This window comes from Panicum virgatum, chromosome 9N (genome assembly GCF_016808335.1).
Source record: "Panicum virgatum strain AP13 chromosome 9N, P.virgatum_v5, whole genome shotgun sequence".
Classification (NCBI taxonomy): domain Eukaryota; kingdom Viridiplantae; phylum Streptophyta; class Magnoliopsida; order Poales; family Poaceae; genus Panicum; species Panicum virgatum.
This window is the reverse complement of record NC_053153.1, coordinates 126,415-143,715: the sequence shown is the minus strand read 5'-3', so window position 1 is coordinate 143,715 and position 17,301 is coordinate 126,415. Positions and strand designations below refer to the sequence as shown.

General features: G+C 48.3%; 4 protein-coding genes across 5 annotated transcripts; 1 reads left to right on the top strand and 3 right to left on the bottom strand.

Moving 5' to 3' along the window:
* Positions 1 to 4,960: 4,960 nt before the first annotated feature.
* On the bottom strand, positions 4,961 to 5,287 carry LOC120692980. Its single transcript, XM_039976386.1, has one exon. The coding sequence runs from the start codon at positions 5,285 to 5,287 to the stop codon at positions 4,961 to 4,963; it is 327 nt and encodes a 108-aa protein (XP_039832320.1).
* LOC120692977 lies at positions 5,029 to 6,489 on the bottom strand. Its single transcript, XM_039976383.1, has one exon. The coding sequence runs from the start codon at positions 6,487 to 6,489 to the stop codon at positions 5,347 to 5,349; it is 1,143 nt and encodes a 380-aa protein (XP_039832317.1). The 3' UTR covers positions 5,029 to 5,346.
* Positions 6,490 to 6,901: 412 nt separating this feature from the next.
* Positions 6,902 to 11,591, top strand: LOC120690753. The gene is made up of 10 exons (XM_039973545.1): positions 6,902 to 7,297; positions 7,417 to 7,509; positions 7,642 to 8,534; positions 8,762 to 8,850; positions 9,059 to 9,162; positions 9,274 to 9,373; positions 9,445 to 9,520; positions 9,600 to 9,714; positions 9,783 to 10,314; positions 10,891 to 11,591. The coding sequence occupies exons 1-10, from the start codon at positions 7,060 to 7,062 to the stop codon at positions 11,384 to 11,386; spliced, it is 2,736 nt and encodes a 911-aa protein (XP_039829479.1). The 5' UTR covers positions 6,902 to 7,059; the 3' UTR covers positions 11,387 to 11,591.
* A 122-nt stretch (positions 11,592 to 11,713) lies between these two features.
* Positions 11,714 to 15,977, bottom strand: LOC120690754 (glutathione S-transferase T1-like). 2 transcript variants are annotated; one of them, XM_039973547.1, is made up of 7 exons: positions 15,765 to 15,977; positions 15,632 to 15,705; positions 15,364 to 15,424; positions 14,308 to 14,361; positions 12,908 to 12,987; positions 12,270 to 12,475; positions 11,714 to 12,197 (listed from the first exon to the last, which is right to left on the bottom strand). In XM_039973547.1, exons 1-7 carry the CDS (start codon positions 15,830 to 15,832, stop codon positions 12,117 to 12,119), a joined length of 624 nt encoding a protein of 207 aa, XP_039829481.1. In that variant the 5' UTR covers positions 15,833 to 15,977; the 3' UTR covers positions 11,714 to 12,116. The 2 variants fall into 2 exon arrangements, with proteins under 2 accessions (XP_039829481.1, XP_039829480.1); XM_039973546.1 differs by having other exon boundaries at positions 11,714 to 12,189; positions 15,765 to 15,976.
* Between the last annotated feature and the right edge of the window lie 1,324 nt (positions 15,978 to 17,301).

Here is a 17,301-nt window from a genome sequence, read left to right as displayed (position 1 = left end):
CAGAGTCCGCTGTAACAAAAGAAAAAAAAAATCATATCCCGGCCAGATCATGCCTCTTCCGTAAAGGTTCCTCTCAGTTCCTAGGATCGAGCCTTAAGCTTGAAGGCGGTCCTTAACTTTTTTTTGGCTTATTAAAACCTGCTTGAGACCGGTTCTGTAATGTGCGAGGTCGATCTTAAGCTCTCTTGAGATCCCCTTTCTGCACACTCTATTAGTGCCCTTAGATGCCACGAAAAAACTTGTTTCGCCCCTGTGAGCCATTGACTCAACTTTTTGTCGCCGATAGTGCCACTTCCGTCACCATAACTTGCCATTAAGAATCAGATTTTTTTTGTAAAAATGGTCACAATGCCCCCTCTTGCTTGTGGGCCCCTTTCGTCCTGGTACCTCCACTCCTTCCCCTCCCGGGCACCGCCGCACCGCTCTCATCTCAGCAGACGTGTGGAGCCGGCCTCTACGATTACGGCGCCTTGGCAGCCCTGGCGCTCCGCATCGCCAACAAGGTCGCCACCTCCATCCCCGACGCGCTGCTCATCGCCGCGGTCTCCAGTACATTGGCGCGGAGCACCGGATCGGCACTTCGGCACCAAGAACTTGTCATGCCTCTGACCAGACGCCGACGACCGCGATGCCCTCCTCGCCGCCACCAGGGGGCCCGCGCCCTCCACCCTATCTCTAGCTCCACCCAAGACGCCCCCACGACAACCTTTATGTGCCGCCGTAGCATCTCTCCTCTATGTGCCGCCGTTCGTCACCAACGGCGCGCCTCCAGCGCGCCCCCTCGACAACCTCCTAGCACACCCTCGGGAAAATCACCCATGTCAATTTCCGCCGGGTAGCACCCTCTTCGATCTCTGCAGCGAATTCTGTTAAGTCTGCGCCCATATCACGTCGCAAACAGTAGATTGAAACATTCATCGCCATCCTCCATGGAAGCCGTCGATGATAACCCCATCTCGCGCTGGTGTGGTGGCATATGTGATCTCCCTAAAGCTCTTCCCCATGCTATCATCCTGCTGCCACAGGCGGTGCGCCTACCTCAACGAGCTCCTCGTTGCCCACCCCATAGGTTTCTGCCGCTGCTCCCGGCGGGAAGCCGCCCGCCCCACACCTCCACAATTCCTGAAAGGATCCGTTCTGCCACTCCACATCGTCATCCGCCCCGCCGCCTCGACCCCTCTATCCCTTCTTCTCTCCCATGGCTGTTGACCGTGAGAGGAGGAAGAGGTAAGAGGATGAGGTGCTGTGCTACGTGAACCCAGAGGTACTACACGAGCTACTGTTGCATTGTTCTTCTTTTGCCAGATTAGAAATCAGGATTGCATCGCCCACCACCCGTCAACGTCATGCCTCTACCCTGATATCAGCATCAATTTCCCCGGCTTCTTCCTCACCATCGACTTTGCGGCATGGCCACATGGACATCATCCTAGGAACACCCGCTGCACTGCCATCCTCACCGCTTTTGTCCGCATGTGGATCTTCACCGACTCATCATCGCCTCCACAAACTTCGTCCATCTTTGCCTCACCTCGCGCACACTCGATCTGATCAGCCAATGTGCATGACCCACCCAGCTCCTGTGGCGTCTGTCCTCGTCATGCGTGTTTCCTCCTTGAGCATGGAGGGCTGCTGTTGCGTCCTCTCTTCGGGCAGTAGTGGCGCCACCCGTGGTCTCCTTCGTTGTTGCATGCTCACCGCCCATTGTCTTCTATGTACTACTTAAAGAAGGCAAAGGTACATCGCTCCTCCCCCGTCGCCCCGTCGGTACTCGCACCCATCATAGTCATGGTTCATGTAGGAATTTTCGGACGTCTGATTGTCCTCCACGCCTGTGCTGCGCATCTCCTGCCGCCCCATCGCGATTCCCTGCCCTACTGCGCGACGCTGCCATAGTTCCATCCCGATGCACTGCGTCGTCCCGCCGTGGATCCATCATCCCTCACGCAAAGCTACAAAGGAGCGAGGCCGTGACGAGCCTCGTCACCAGCCCAAGCACACCGAGCCGCTTCGCTCCGCTAGCTGAACCACTCCTCCCGAGCTCAGCTCACTCACGAGACGAAGCTCCAACAATTGTCCCTCTACCTCGAGCTGTTCCGCGCCAAGGTGAGATGGCAGGCAGCTCCCCCGACCATTAACTCCACAACACTAATAAAAGCCCAAAACACCCACCAGGCCGTGAGCACTTAATCCAAATCATTCTACCAACCAATACTGTAAACTCAATATCTCCTTCATATCAACTCCTTTTCACGTAACTCTTTTTTCTTAACTCTCCTCAAATCATATACTATCTATTCCTCCTATTTTCATCTCCATTTGAGTTTATTTTATAGCTTGCTTGTGTTCATTTGCCGGTTGTGCCGTTTTCGCCCGTAGATCACGGAGTGACCGAGGAGGAGCCTACCAAGGAGTACGAAGGCCAGTACCCCGAGCCGGAGCCAGAAGACCCATACCGCGAGCAGGAAGCTACCGCCGCCGACGCGTACGTAAGCGAAGGCAAGTTTCATCGACCCCTACGTGAGCGGTTGCATCCATGTGAGGACGTTTAGCTGTAGCCTGGGTCTAGGATCGATTACATATACCAGCACTTGAGTGATTGAGTGTGCTCATGCATGCATCTGAGTAGTCATGCATATCCAAAGCTGAGAATAGGATACGAAGGGATCTGGCTGAGACCAGGGCAGCTGGGTATGCTGGAGCCGGTGCTACCGTGGTGGTAGACTGGCAGGTGAGTGCTACCGTGGTGGTAGGCTCGAGTTGACATGTTGAGGGATGGTTGCATGGACCGAGTTGTTTTGACATCTCACCTAGCTTACTTTAGTACGACCACAGGTTCCGGTATGGGCCGGACTTAGCCTAATCCCACTGGTTAGCCTGACGGTCGCGGGGATGGTTTACGGGTATAGACTATTGGGGTCAGGGCCCGAGGGTTTGTGCGGCCGGGCTGGGGCGTGACCACGGCTGGGTGTCAGCTATGTCGGTAGTCCGTTCGGGCAGCCGAGCGTGTGGGTACAGTGTACGACCTCTGCAAAGTGTATAATCCATTCGAATGGTCCGTGTCCACGGTATGTACAGGCTACGGTGTGGTCCTGACAACTAGTGAGCTACCTACTGTGGGTTGTGTCGGGATGAGTTGCATACCATGAGTTGCATTGCTAATGCATTGTGCTTAATGTGCGTCGTGCATGTCATTCCTCTTCTGTAGGGTGAGGTGGAACTTGCTGAGTACTTTTGTACTCACCCCTGTTGATTTTTTCTCCAGTGGATCCTGACTTTGTGCCAGAAGACTACGAGTAGATCGTGTCCGCACCCAAGCTGATCGAGTGGAACCGTGATGGATGAAGAGCTAGTCCTCCATGCCGTCATTCTAGTCGTTATTCTATGGTTGTTCTGTGTAGCGTTGTGTTGTCACTTCACCCCTCGTGTACGTGTTGAATAAAGCTCTGTATGACTCTGGACTCCACTTGATGTAACATGTATTATGCCGGAGACCTTATTCGGTAATTAATACATGGTTTAGCCTTGATCTTCGGGTCGGGGCGCTTCACATGAGTGCCATTTACAAACTTTTCTTTCACTGAAATCACAGAAATACTATTCTAATGGTTTCCGTGTGCTGTGGCAAAGAGCCAAGATTTGTGAAGGTACCTAGGCACAATTATTGAACGTCTAAATAGCAAATCATGTCCTGTGGCAAATTCTGCCTTTTAAAAAATAATAGTAAAGCCACTAGCTTAATGCAAATAGTAAAAATGAAAGAGAGACAAGAGAGAGGGAGAGGTGGAATTGCTACTGGGAGGATATTGATCTCAGCTACCTGATAAGAAGCACCTCTCCATTTTCTGAACATATGTAGAAGCTGCAGCCCTTGGTAAAGGGGATGGTGTATCCATTCCATTCTGTAACAAGCAACATGATGGCATCATTATCCGATTGTCCTATCGGATTTCCGCATCACTTTGTTATTTTGAATTCCTAATGAAGGATCTTACCAAGGTGCCACATTACTGCGGCGGTGTGCTCTGCACCTTGACAAACCTCATCGATGGCAAATTTGACATTCTTTCCCATGGATTCCATCAGTCTTTTGAAGTAGATATGGGTGTACTGCATTGAGATATTTTTTTTACCCCCTCTTTTGTGAGCTTATTAAGTACAGGAACCTGACCCTAATAGTTTAATGCTCCAATCTAAACATGCAGGGGAATTGCGTTGGGCCTTGAAATACAGATGCTGAAGCAGATGAGAAAATAACCTTGACATCCAGTGGCTTATAATATGCGGTATCCTCGATGACGCAATCAGGGGCAATCAACTTATCCAGCCTTTTGCTGTTCTTCTCATTGAGGGAGTAGTAGAACTCCTGGACGACATCTGACAGGGGTGAAGATGGTAAGGTGGCACCTCTGCGGTCGGGGTTGTTGAGTCCGCCATTTCTGTCTGGTCCGAGTGCTGCGTATACAGGCTTAAAGGGAAGTCCTGGACTCCTGGTTTCCTTGTGTGAGCGCCTCCTGTCTCCTGTCGTCGAGGAGGCCGGAGGCGCAATCGAGGAGCTGATTGAAGCTTGAAACAGGGGGATTGGAAGGAGATAGATGGCAAGGTGGAGTTCATGGCGTTGGTTTCCTTGCTTGCTTGCCTGCCTGAATCTGGAGGGGTGGGAGCTGTGATGTGTAGAGCTTTCAGCTGGACGAGTTTGCTTGCTTGGTGGTTTAAGAATAGGAAATACTGCATTGCATCATCCATGCTGCTGCTGTGTTGCCTAGGATAGTAGGATGGGAAGCAAGGGATTGCTTTCTTTGGATGTAAATGTAACCCAACCGCATTGCATGCTTTTAAGTAAGAATCTGAATCCTGGATTCCTTTCTTTTTCCTTTGAGAATTGGATTGGTTGTTTGTGTACAAGTACAAGCTTGAGGGAGAGAGAGGGAGAGGGAGAGTGAGAGAGGAAAAACAGTCATTATTTTCGGAAGAAGCCGAAGACAGCCTTCTTGGAGGTCGCCTTGGACTTGCTGCTCGGCTTCGCTGATGGCGCCCGTGATGGCGCTGGCGCCGCTGCGGCCGGTGGCGGCGCTGCTGCTGCTGCCCGTGGTGGCTCTGCGGCTGCGACCACTGCTGCTGCAGTGGCCGTGGCGGCGTCGTTGTTGCCGGTGACGGCAACAGGGCCCGTGATGTGGTGGTGCTCCCTCTTCTCGCTCTCCTCCAGCGTAGTGGGCGCCACCCACTCCTTGCTGTTGCTGCAGCTGCTGACGCTGATGCTCGCGTCCTCCTCTTCCTGCCCTCGCATGACGTTGACATCACGGGGCGGCTGCTGCTGACGCTCGGCTGCGCATCCATCAGTTTGAGCTAGCATGTGCAGCAAGTCACTCGATCCAGAGCTAGCAGGTACGCGTACGTACCTGCAGCCACCTGCTGCGTGATGCTCTCCACTTCGAATGAGTCCTCCTCGTCCTCATCACGGGGGTTGTTCATGATCAGGCTGCCGGCCCCGGCGGCATCATCGCCCGGCAGCGACATGCTGTCGTCGTCAGAGGAGTCACTGATGAGCTCCACGTCCACCGCCACCCCCATCCCGTTGGGCGCTGCTGCTGCTGCTGCTTCATTTTCTACTGCTAGTTTGACCGCGGCTTGTTGCTGCTGGTCGCTGGCCGCAGAGGACGACGGGCTCGAGGAGGAGTTGGAGTTGTCGCTGCTGCCGGCGTCGTCCCCGCCTCCACCCCCCGGCACGTCGGCGACGAAGTAGGGGCGCCTGAAGCGCGACGAAGGAGGGGGAGGGGCGGCGCCGGCCGTGAAGCTCTCGTGCCGTCTCAGCATTATTATTTCCGGTTCCGGGTCCCGATCCCTTTGGTGGCCGCCATGGACATCGAAATCGAAGGGGTTGCTGTGGCCGAGCAGGGCCGAGGGGGCCGAGCAGGGGTCGTCGTGATGGTGGTGGTCCAAGCCCAAGGGGTTGCTCTTGCTGGTGGTCAGCAAGGGGTCCTTGGGGATGTGGATGTCGAGGTCGATGAGGTTCCGGTGGATGCTGCCGCCGCTGCGCCTGGACATGAGCTTCTCCAGCCTGGCGTCCCTCTCCAGCTCCAGCGAGCCGATGCTCTGGATGCTGCGCTCGTCGTCCGCCGTCCAGGCCACGGCCGCCGCCTTGACGACCTCCTCCTCTTTCTCGCCGACGAGATGGAGATGCTCGTCCTCCTCCATGCTGGTGACCGAGGATCCGCCGTCCGAGCTGTCGCCGGAGGAGCTGCCGCCTCCGGTTGCGGATCTCTTGTAGAGGTGGCGGTCCTCTGACGCTGACGCTGCCGCGAGCATGAGCGGCGGCTCGCTGTGGACGAGGACGACGCCGAGGAGGAAGGCGGCGAGCAGCCACACGGGAGACGAGGCGGCGAGGAAGGCCAAGCAGTGGAGGCGGTGGAGCAGAGCCACGAGGAGCAGGGAGCGCAGGGCCGTCCACCGGTGGCGTCGCCAGAGGAGGGCGTGCGCTGCGGCGGCCATTGGAAATTTGGAACTCAACTGGCCTGGGAGGAGATGCATGCATGATGAGATGGATCATTATTACCAGCTAGCCGGGATCGGGATGCACGCATGATCGATTACCAATGCGTCCGTCTTGCTCGACGCCTTCAACTGAATTAGATTGGGTTGAATTCGATTCCGAGAGAGAGAAGAAGCAGGCTGGCAGTGGCAGGGCAGGAACAGGACAAGAGGAATGGCAATGGCAATGGCAGGCAGCGGGCGAGCGGCCATACCGGCGGGGGGCCATGCGCATGCACCTCAAGAGCTGCCTTGGGCCTAAAGTGAGATACGCAGCTGGGCTGGGCCGTCTTCGTATAATATTTCCAATCATCATCAATAGAATAGTGAGAGAGGCTGCTGGGTAGGTCGGTGTGGCCGTGGTGGGTGCTCAGCTTCAGGCTTCAGCTCCCCCTATCTTTCTCTTGGCTTTCCAGTCGTCGTCCACTCGTCCTCCTCTGCTCCGGCGCCGGCGGGCGAGGCAGCTCAGCAGCAGCAGCAGCACGTAGCTGCCCCCTGCCTTCCCCTGACCCCTCCACAACGAACCGCAAGATGCCCGCTTTAGCTGCCTACCCGGGCGCGGGCAAGATGGCCTGCTGCCTCCAGCTCCGCCTCCTTCGCCACCCGCCCCCTGCCCCACCGCCAGCTCGTGTCCTCCTCCTCCTCTCGCCCCCGCGCCTCCGCACCGTCCGAGCGTCTCCTGGTTCGCCGTCGGCCAACTCCTTCGCTGGCTGGTCCTCCGACGCCGACGCCGACGACCAATCTCCTTTAGGGTTCGGACCAGCAGGAGGTGAGTCACACTCGTTCGATTCCTCTTCTTCTCCTTACTCATCCATCCCATCTAGGCAGCACTTGCACCTGGGTCGGTCAATCGAATTGTTTCAAGTTTCTGCTCCTCCTCCTCCTCAGGGCTTCTAGGACCTGGGCTTGCTGCGTTTTTCTTCTTCGCCGGCCTTACCTTTGCTGCAGTCTCCATCAGAAGCAGCGGCAACTACGCAGCTGGTTCGCATCCCATTCTCTTACTTTTCTTTCTACTAACCCTATTCCTAGCAATGCCTTGTGCTTTTCAATCCCTTCTCCAAGAACATCCCGCTCACCTTCCCACTTGCTGCTGTCTATTGGTTCTCTGTGCAGGAAAAATGCACAACTTATCTTCAGATAGCGCTGCTACGGAATCTTACTCTGATTATGACCCCCACAAAGAGAATTCTATGAGGGAAGATGCCCAGGGTTCCTCACCAACTGATTGCAAGGAGGGCAACGACAGCTTCGAGATGGGAAAGGGTACATATGAGTTAATTCCACCTCTAGAATCAAACGAGTTACCGGGGGGACCAGCTGAGTGTAAAATGGAGCTCCCTCTGCAAAACACTGAGCTCAATACTAATGGTAACCACATTATCAGTGAACAAGCATGTCAGGCTGACAATCTCGTTGCTCCAGATGGCCCTCAAAGTCCGCTGCTACCTCCTCCTTTGCCCATCTCAGCTGAATATGCTCAGGATGCTTGCAAACTTGACGGTGCAGGCTCTGAGGAAATTCCTAATCTAGAAGCGACATCAGATGCGATGGTGCTAGATTCAGATGATATTGTGCCCATCCGAGAGATCTCTAGCGGTGGTGTCTTAGTGGCATCTCACCCAGAGGACAAAGGTATCGAGCAGAATCCAGACATTCATAACAATGATGAAGCTTATCCGTCCACATTGCCTGATTATATAGAGCATGTAAGTGTGGATGGAATGCACTCACCTGGACCTGGCTTGAATGATTTACCTATGGGGAGTAGCGAGCCAGGAGGCGGGGAGGAAATTTTAGCAAAGGATCCATATAAAAGGGAAAGTGAATCAGAAAACCAAAACAAATCATTCAAGTCCACACCTCCTGACCAATCTTTTTCTTCTGCTGGAATTCCTGCTCCCTGTCTAGTATCCACTGCTTCACAGGTGCCCGCTGGGCAGATTTTGGTTCCAGCTTCTGTTGACCCAACCCAGGAAAATGCAGTAGCTGCACTTCAAATTCTAAAGGTATCTTTCATGAGTCCACTCCCTCCTTCTCTTCTCTATTTAGCCCTGAGCCAATGGTGTTTGTTGTGCTGACCTGAACTGCCATTGGCACCATTGATAAGTATCACACTATATGTTGCAGCATCTCATTTGCATGATGTAAACTGCATAATGGAGTTGTTTGTTAGGCAGCAAATCTTTATTTAAGTATATGAAACTAGTTGCCTGACAATTTACCCTCCTTTAAGGTGATCGAACCTGGTGCTCGAGCTGGCGACCTGTGTACCCGACGTGAGTATGCTCGATGGTTGGTAGTTGCAAGCAATTGCCTTTCAAGGTGCATATCTTTTCTTCTGCATCAATTGACCTCCCAAGCAGGGAGATATGCAGTATTGTTTCATTTTTCTTTCTTTGTTTCCCATTTGAGCAAATGGCTTCACTTTCTTGATCTATCTAAGCTTATTGCTTCTTGCAGTTAGATTTTCAGTTTTCCTTTCTTACGTGACCATTCCATTAACCAGCTTGTTCTTCTGGATTCCAAACAGGAACACTTTCTCGAAAGTGTATCCGGCAATGTATATTGATAATGTCACTGAACTTGCATTTGATGATGTGACACCTGAAGATCCTGATTTTCCTTTCATACAAGGTGAGGCATGCAAATATTTTTCCTGAAAAAAAAACCACATCTTTAAGTTTGATTAGTGAATCATCATTGTGGAATGCTATGTCATTCTTATTGATTTCAATATACCCGTAGGCTTAGCAGAAGCTGGATTGATTTCTAGCAAGCTTTCAAGATCTGATATGAATTTGCCAGAAGATCTTCAGGATGATCATAACTTGTTTTCCCCCGAGAGGTGATGGTCATTCAGTTGCATCCGGCTCGCTCTCTTGTTTGCTCTCATCAAAGCCCTAATCTTCCTTGCAGCTGTCTGTCACGTCAAGACCTTGTGACTTGGAAAATGGCCCTGGATAAGAGGCAACTACCTGAAGTTGACAGAAATGTAAGAAATGAAAAATATCTTATCATTCAGAATCCTCTCTTTAAATCAGCTGCCTATACTTACGCTAATGCTCTCTCAGTCTTTGTACAAAGCATCTGGCTATATAGACATTGATAAGATAGACACAGCTGCCTGGCCTGCTTTGGTTGCTGACTTGGCTGCTGGAGACCAGAGCATTACAGCTCTTGCCTTTGGTAAGCTCTGTATATAATTGATCTTCCTGTGTAGATTCTGGGTTATTTCTAAACCTCTTTTGTTGAAGGTTTTACAAGACTCTTCCAACCAGACAAACCTGTCACGAAAGGACAAGCTGCCCTGGCAATTTCTACTGGTGATTCCACTGAGGTGGTTCTGGAGGAGCTTGCTCGTATTGAGGCAGAGAAAATAGCTGAAGCAGCTGTAAGTGCACATGGTGCATTGGTTGCTCAGGTTGAGAAAGATCTTAATGCAAGTTTCGAAAGGGATCTTAAAAAGGAAAGAGAAAAGGTAGAGACCCTTGAAAAACTAGCTGAAGAAGCAAGGATGGAACTTGATAGATTGAGAGCAGAGAGAGAAGAAGAAAAGAACATTCTTCTCAGGGGCAGAGCTGCTGTTGAATCTGAAATGGAAGTTCTATCAAAGTTGAGGAGTGAAGTAGAGGAACAGCTACACAGTGTACTGAGCAAGAAGGTGGAGATCTCATTCGAGAAGAGTAGGATTGAGAAACTCCAAAAGGAAATAGAGAATGAAAACCTGGCTGTTGTGCAACTTCAATATGAGCTTGAAGTGGAGAGGAAGGCATTATCTATGGCCAGGCAAGAATTCTTGACACTCGAGATTTCCTCTACACTAAATTTATTTTCCCTGATCCCCAACCTGTTTTTGGGTTGTATGTTGTCTCTGCATTTTAGTACAGACAATGTGTTTTACTGGTTTCTTATCTGAGATAAAGTTTCTGTTATTCTGGACATCATATAGTTTAATGTTCAACTCCTGATCCGCTCGGACTTTGAAGTTTGGGCAATTAACTTTCTTCTGGGGACTTGTATTTGTAGCGATGATGCTGGAGACTTGCAACATCCTGGATATCACATAAATTACTAAGAATATTATAAAATTATGCTGGTGATTGATATACTCTTAGATGCATCTTCTTTCGGAACTTAAAGTATACTCACGGTCTTAAGTTCATGCTAACCATACTCACGGTCTTAAGTTCATGCTAACTATTTTATGAAGGATTTCCAGCTTTTTTATTCGAGACGGCCAATGGTATCATAATCTGCATTTTCTTGCTGCATGAATTAGCTGATAGGCTTTATCAGAAGGAGAATGCTCTTCTGATGTTATATCAATTATCCTGTATCAATTGACATACCCTCTTTAACCAGGGCTTGGGCGGAGGAGGAAGCGAAAAAGGCTCGGGAGCACGCACGGGCCCTTGAGGAGGCTCGGAACCAATGGGAGCGTCAAGGAATCAAAGTTATTGTTGAAGGAGGACTTGGGGACGATGCTTCAGCTGGAGTCACATGGGCTAGTGCTGGCAAAGAACATCCAGTTGATGAAGCTATCAACAGGGCAGAATCTTTTCTGGAGAAGCTAAAGTCAATGTGTGCCAAGATGAAAGTGCGGTCTTGTGATGCGTTGGAGAGAGTGATGCAGCATGTGAGGTTCTTCATTGCAAGCCTAAAGCAGCAAGCAGCAGATGCAAGGCATTGGTGTACTGAGTTTGGGACTGCTGCTGCTTCGAAGGCAAACAAGGTATCAGCAGAAGTGCAGGGCGGTGTATGTGCATTTGGTTCTATCATTGGTGATAAGTCGAGGAGGGTAATAGACGACTGCAAGGAGAGCCTGGAGAAGTTTTCGCACAGATTCAAGATGGACTAGATGCCGTGTCATCTCTGTACCAAGAGTAGAGTGGTTGGAGCTTGTGCAGCTAGACAAAAATAGATATTCCCTTGGAACAAACCTGTGGTTGTTGCTGTAGAGTGTTCTATAGTCATATACTCATACTGGAATGAACAGTAGCAATTTCCCTTCTTATAAGTTATGATAAACCATGAGCAGGACTAGCTCCTGTCATTTCATGTTAGAGTATAGAGGACGAGGTGAAAGGGCTCGCACTTGAAGCACAGGTCCAAATTCCAAACCAAAGCCAAATCCAAATGGAATAAAACCTGAAAGCATGACTATGTTGAGCACAGTAAACAATGATTTATCAGTAAGGAGGGATGCACTAGTAAGGATCATGTACAGCGTAGATAAACAGTTTTCATACAAGTCCAGTTTTGTTTTAAATTTTCATCAGTATGATCCGCAAGGAACCACTTGTAAGGTGGGGGTTACTTGCTGATCTATGCAACGCACCACAATTTTCACAGCGCCCATAATCTCTTCCCGACGCTTATTGCAATGTTCTATTTATACTTGCAAGTTGCAACAGTATCTTCCCCTTTCTGTAGTTCTTTTGGTGCTACATCTCAGAGCTTTGACACAATTTTGAGCTTCGTGCTTGGCTCAGAAGTCTGGTTTGCTGCAGCAGCATTGCTTAGCATGCTGGCCTTCACTTGGAAAAGGAGCTCATGGGCTTCCTCAAAATGAGGGCTGGTGGCTTTCTTCACATTATCCATCCAGATGAGGATCTTCTCATGAGCTCCCAGAAATCGGTCACGTTCGTCATCGCCAAGGATCTGCAAAGCTACATATTGCCGCTAAGAACAATCTCACAAGTCAGAACAGCACTCAAAATAGTAACAGGAAACACACATACCTCCAATTGCATTATTTCACAAACAAGGCTCAGATCTGCAATTGATGGCTGGGGGCTACCTAGCAAGAACTTTGCATCACCCTTCAGCCACACTGATTCAATCCTTCCTAGTGACTGCATTAGAAGTTTTTCTGCTTGTTTTACAACATGAGGACTTGTCGCAAGACCAAGAAAGGGAGCCAGTGCTGTGTGCATTACAAGGGTTGCTGCAAGTACAAACAATCAAAAGGGCTCAGTTGAGACAAATTTCGTGATTATGTGTCTGCTGGAAACTGTAGATGCTCATCACAGTTCTGAAGCATAGTTAATTTCATCGACAAATAAACTCATTGGCATAATTTCTAGCAAACACATTAAGGTTTCTGGTCTGAGGAACAAAATGGTTAATAGATTATATAGTGCCAACCCCAAGCATAAACCACTTCAGCTTTAGGAATAGTGTGGGGTTGTTCCATCATCATCATGTCTCTTATAAGCACAAGGCTGGTACAAAAATAAGAAATAGAATCATCGTTTCAAAGATTTGGCATGACCCCATGATGAACTAACCACCCATCATTGGATGCAAACCAAACACCCTACATGGCGAATCATAACTCCGCAGCAGCACCAAACCCATGAGTAACCTTGGCTCTCACCTGCACCACGACGCAAATTTGAGTGATGCCAATCCAAGATTGACTCAATTTTGGCTCTGGTGAACAAGTCAGCAGGATACCTATATGAAAAAGGATATTAGCAGTCACTTGAATTACCAAGGAAGATATAGAACTCTCATCACAACTGACAAATGCATTATCATGTCAAGCCATGAAAGCGCTGTGCTGCCTTCGACCAAGGTCAACAGCAATCGAGCGGGGACTAAGAGTCGAGGACGCACAAGAATTTGCAACCCCCCCCCCCCTCCCAAAGCGAAGTGCGCGGACCGAGAATTGGCTCAAGGCTGGAGGAGCTCATGGCTGTCGATCCTGGATCTCCTGCTGCAGAGTGACGAGCCCAACAGAGTCCCACATCTGATATCTTGCACCAACGATGATCCTAAAACACTTGATTGACAATCTATTGGTTGATTGTGTGCTTGGGGGCAATCCTGGTGTAGCATCCAAGCAGTGTAATCATGCCTTACACGTTAGACTAAACTTCATTAAACACTTATACTATGTCATTGCAGGAACTTTCTCAGAAATGCTTATACTATGCCTTTCCTTAACATATACACTCAAATACCCCCAAGTCCCAACCTCTCAAAATACTTGAATGTGTTATTTCACTCACATTTGGGAGATGGACATGCTACTTGAATGTGTAAATCTTCTCTCATTTGGGAGATGGACATGCTACTTGTATGTGTAATTTGCTTTTGTCTGCTCTTCTGAACATGATTCCTGTGTATATGTAATATTTCCCTCCCAAGTCCCAACCTCTCAAAATACTTGAATGTGTTATTTCACTCTCACTTGGGAGATGGACATGCTACTTGTATGTGTAATTTGCTTTCATCTGCTCTTCTGAACATGATTCCTGTGTATATGTAATATTTCGGTCTCATTTTGACTTAGCAAACTGCACCGGCAGTGCATCCACCACCAGACCTAACTAGAAGCAGCAGCAGCTGATGCAAGAGCTGTACAAATAATAGCAGCACCACTGCACAAGCAGAACCCGAAACAGCAGCAAGAGCCCATATGCAGGGGCAAAAGTGCCTTTTTACATCAACTAACATAGCTCTAATGGTGCTGATGGCATATAATGAACAAAAGCTGATATTCAGTGGCACAGAAGTAAACCGGAGCTATTCAATGGAAACTCTGAATCTAAAATGTTACTAAATGAATCATTATATTCACATTTCAATTTGAACAATCTGATGGTTGAAAGACTCCAACAATGGCTAAAGAACTTGTGATAAATAAAATAGACATAAATTACATTATGTAACACAGCACCAACCAAAAAAAAACAGAGCAGTTTATCCCAAAATAAGCAGCACTTTTAGAAAATGAAAAAAGTTGAGTGACACTACTGATATGTAACGCACCAATGATCTGCAACTCCGGGGAACACGGATGCGAGGTACCTCAAAATAGCATGACTGTCACAAGAGGACAAATTTCATCATCAAAGATCAAATAACATAACAACTAGAAGCATAGTTTAAGCATGTAAAAAACAATTACATATATGACAGTAACCGGGTGATCCTAGAATCCTAGTTATATCATAAAGTAATTAAACAACTTCACTAGTAAGTCTAGAATATTTTCGTTTAGGTATTAGATACCTCCTCAATCCCTATTTGCGCTTATAAGAATAAGGCTATCCACACTCGTCATACTCTAAATCCATCTTCTAAAAAGAATATTCTGTGCTAGTCATCGAGATTCTCTCCTCTATTCTCATTTCTCCCGCACTCGTCATACTCAATATCTCATCCTCTATATCCCAGTCATCAACATTTCCTACTCAAATCTACTCTACCCACCCTCACTACTATGACTGACGAGTGGACCCATCCAACCTTATCTACTCCCCCTCCCCGCCTCCGTCTCCACCTCTCCCCTCTCTCTCCCCCAGCTTGCCTCTGCTCCGTTCTTGCCCGGCGGCAGGCGGTGGCGGAGCACATGACGGAGGCACGGTGGCGGCAAGCGGCGAGCACCGAGCAGTGAGGCTCCTCGCGGCCTCCGCGGCCGCGGAGGAGCAAAGCGCTGCGGTGGGCCCCGCGCCACGTGACTCTCTAGAGAAGGAACGGGGAGTCCGCTGGATTTGGAGGAATCGCTCTCTTCCACTTTGGTAGCGGACCGCTTACCGTGCCCTGCTGCAGCAAAATTTCCGCTAAAGGCGTACTGCAGGATCCTTTAGAGGATCCTAGTGCGGACAGCCTAAAATATGTCAGCTTCTAAACAATACGTAAAAGGCAAAGAAAAAAAATGTTAGAACATGATATCGACAGAAAACAAGGAAAAACTAAGTATCAAGTCAAATGCACCGAGTCTATGTATGTGGTTGTTAGTGGATGACCTTTCAGCAAAGTTTGAGAAGGTAAGAAAGCAAATAATAAATCAAGAGAGTTGGTCAAAGCTTTGAGAGGGTGTACCTCTCAAATAGTTTGAATCTTCCATCAACAATTGCAGGCACTTGTCCCATCGGGTTTATTTCTGAAGAGACAAAAGAAGCAATCAGCGTACCTCGAGCAGCACTGCATATACTAATGAGATGAGTTTAGCAACGGGACGCAGATAGGCAAGTATTCTCGCATAGAATTGCCGCTCAATTTGACCAAGTTGGAAGAATTACAACCCCCCATTGCCCTCTCCTCTCGAGAAGGGAAAACGAATAGAATCAGGAGGGTCTGGGGATGGTACTTCTGAATTCGGCGGTGAGGTGCTGAGACTTGAACAGATCCACCGTGATCTCCTCGAAATCGATCTGATTCACCCTGCAAGCGGTGGTTGAAATCAAGAATCGGCGACCAGATGACTAAACCGAACGGAATACCTGCAGAAGATGATGACGGCTCGGGAGGGCTGCGACCGCCGGTCGGCGTACACCTTGATGGGCTGCATAGCGAAGCTAGGGGAGGCTTCTCCGACTCTTGTTGGTCTGCTCTTCTGCTGCTAGCCGCCGCCTCCTCCTGCTGCTGCTGCTGCTTGGCGGAGCATGCGGAAAAGGCGCAGCCGCAGACAGTAAAGAGTCGGCAATAACGGGGCACGGATCTCTGCTGTACTTCTGTTGGGTCACTGACACATAGGTCCGACCCTACATGTCAGTGAGGGAGTACTACTGCTGAGAACTACCCGGGCACCGTTTAGCCCCCCTTCCTACCCGTCACATTAAATTTTCAAATTTTCAAATGTATGTATAAAACATTAAATGTAGTTGGAAAAAATAACTAATTACATAGTATAACTGATTCCTACGAGATGAATATAATGATATTAATTAATCTATGACTGGACATTAATTATTAAGTAACAATAAAACGTGCTACAATTAACAAACCCAAACTTTTTCACCAACTAAACACCCCCAACGAAATAGGCAAATTTGCATCCGCACCCGTTAGCAATAATGTTCCGGATACGCAAGATATTGTTTTCGATGGTACTTTAGCAATCATGTTTCACACCGTATTATACTACGGTAAGAATTTCTCCAAAATAATAATGAATAAAAATAACTTTACCCTTTGCAAGGTTTCTCCAAGTCACAATCTGAGATTGATTCCGTTTAACGGTTTAAGGGAAAAAAACTCTGATATTGATTCCGTAGTCACTATAGCAATCTTAAATTCCAACGTATTAGGTTTATTGTAAATCAAATTTAACCAATTTTACCGAATTTATAGAGAAAAATAACAACATTTATAATATTAAACTTGTTTTATTGAACTCACTACGAAATATATATTGATAGTGCATATATTGGGTAGTATAATTGTTACTATATTTTTTTATAGATTTGATCAAAACTGACTAATATTGATTTAGGACAAATCAAACGGTATGTAGATAAAAACAGAGGGAGTAAATGGTTATGGTAGCATCCAAAGTATGCTTGCTGCAGCTTTCGCTGCTCGGCCGACTACAGTCTACAATCAGCTAGTAGAGTTGCAACTGCAGCCGCCGCTGCTTATGAAGCACTCTGAAGCCTTTTGATTGATATTGAGACAGTAATGGAGAAAAAAGACATAATACACTCAGTTCTATATCACTTACTATACATTTTACATTTTAAGGTATTATATCGGAGGAATGGCATCCATTGTGGCCGCTCAGGGAGGTGCTTCTCCTTGTGTTAGTTTTCCCGTGCCAAGTTTGCAACTTGTAATTAACCTTATAAATATATTACAAATAAATTAAAATTATATTCTAAGATCATGGTGTTGATGTTTGAAAGTAAGGCAAAGCTTATTGAATGTCAAGATAGGATGAAGAAGTCAAGCAAGGACTTGGGCAAAAGGTGACGGTTAAGTGATAACTTGGGCCAAAGAACATTTGCTAGAGTGAAGAAGCTACAACTTGAAGGAACTTCA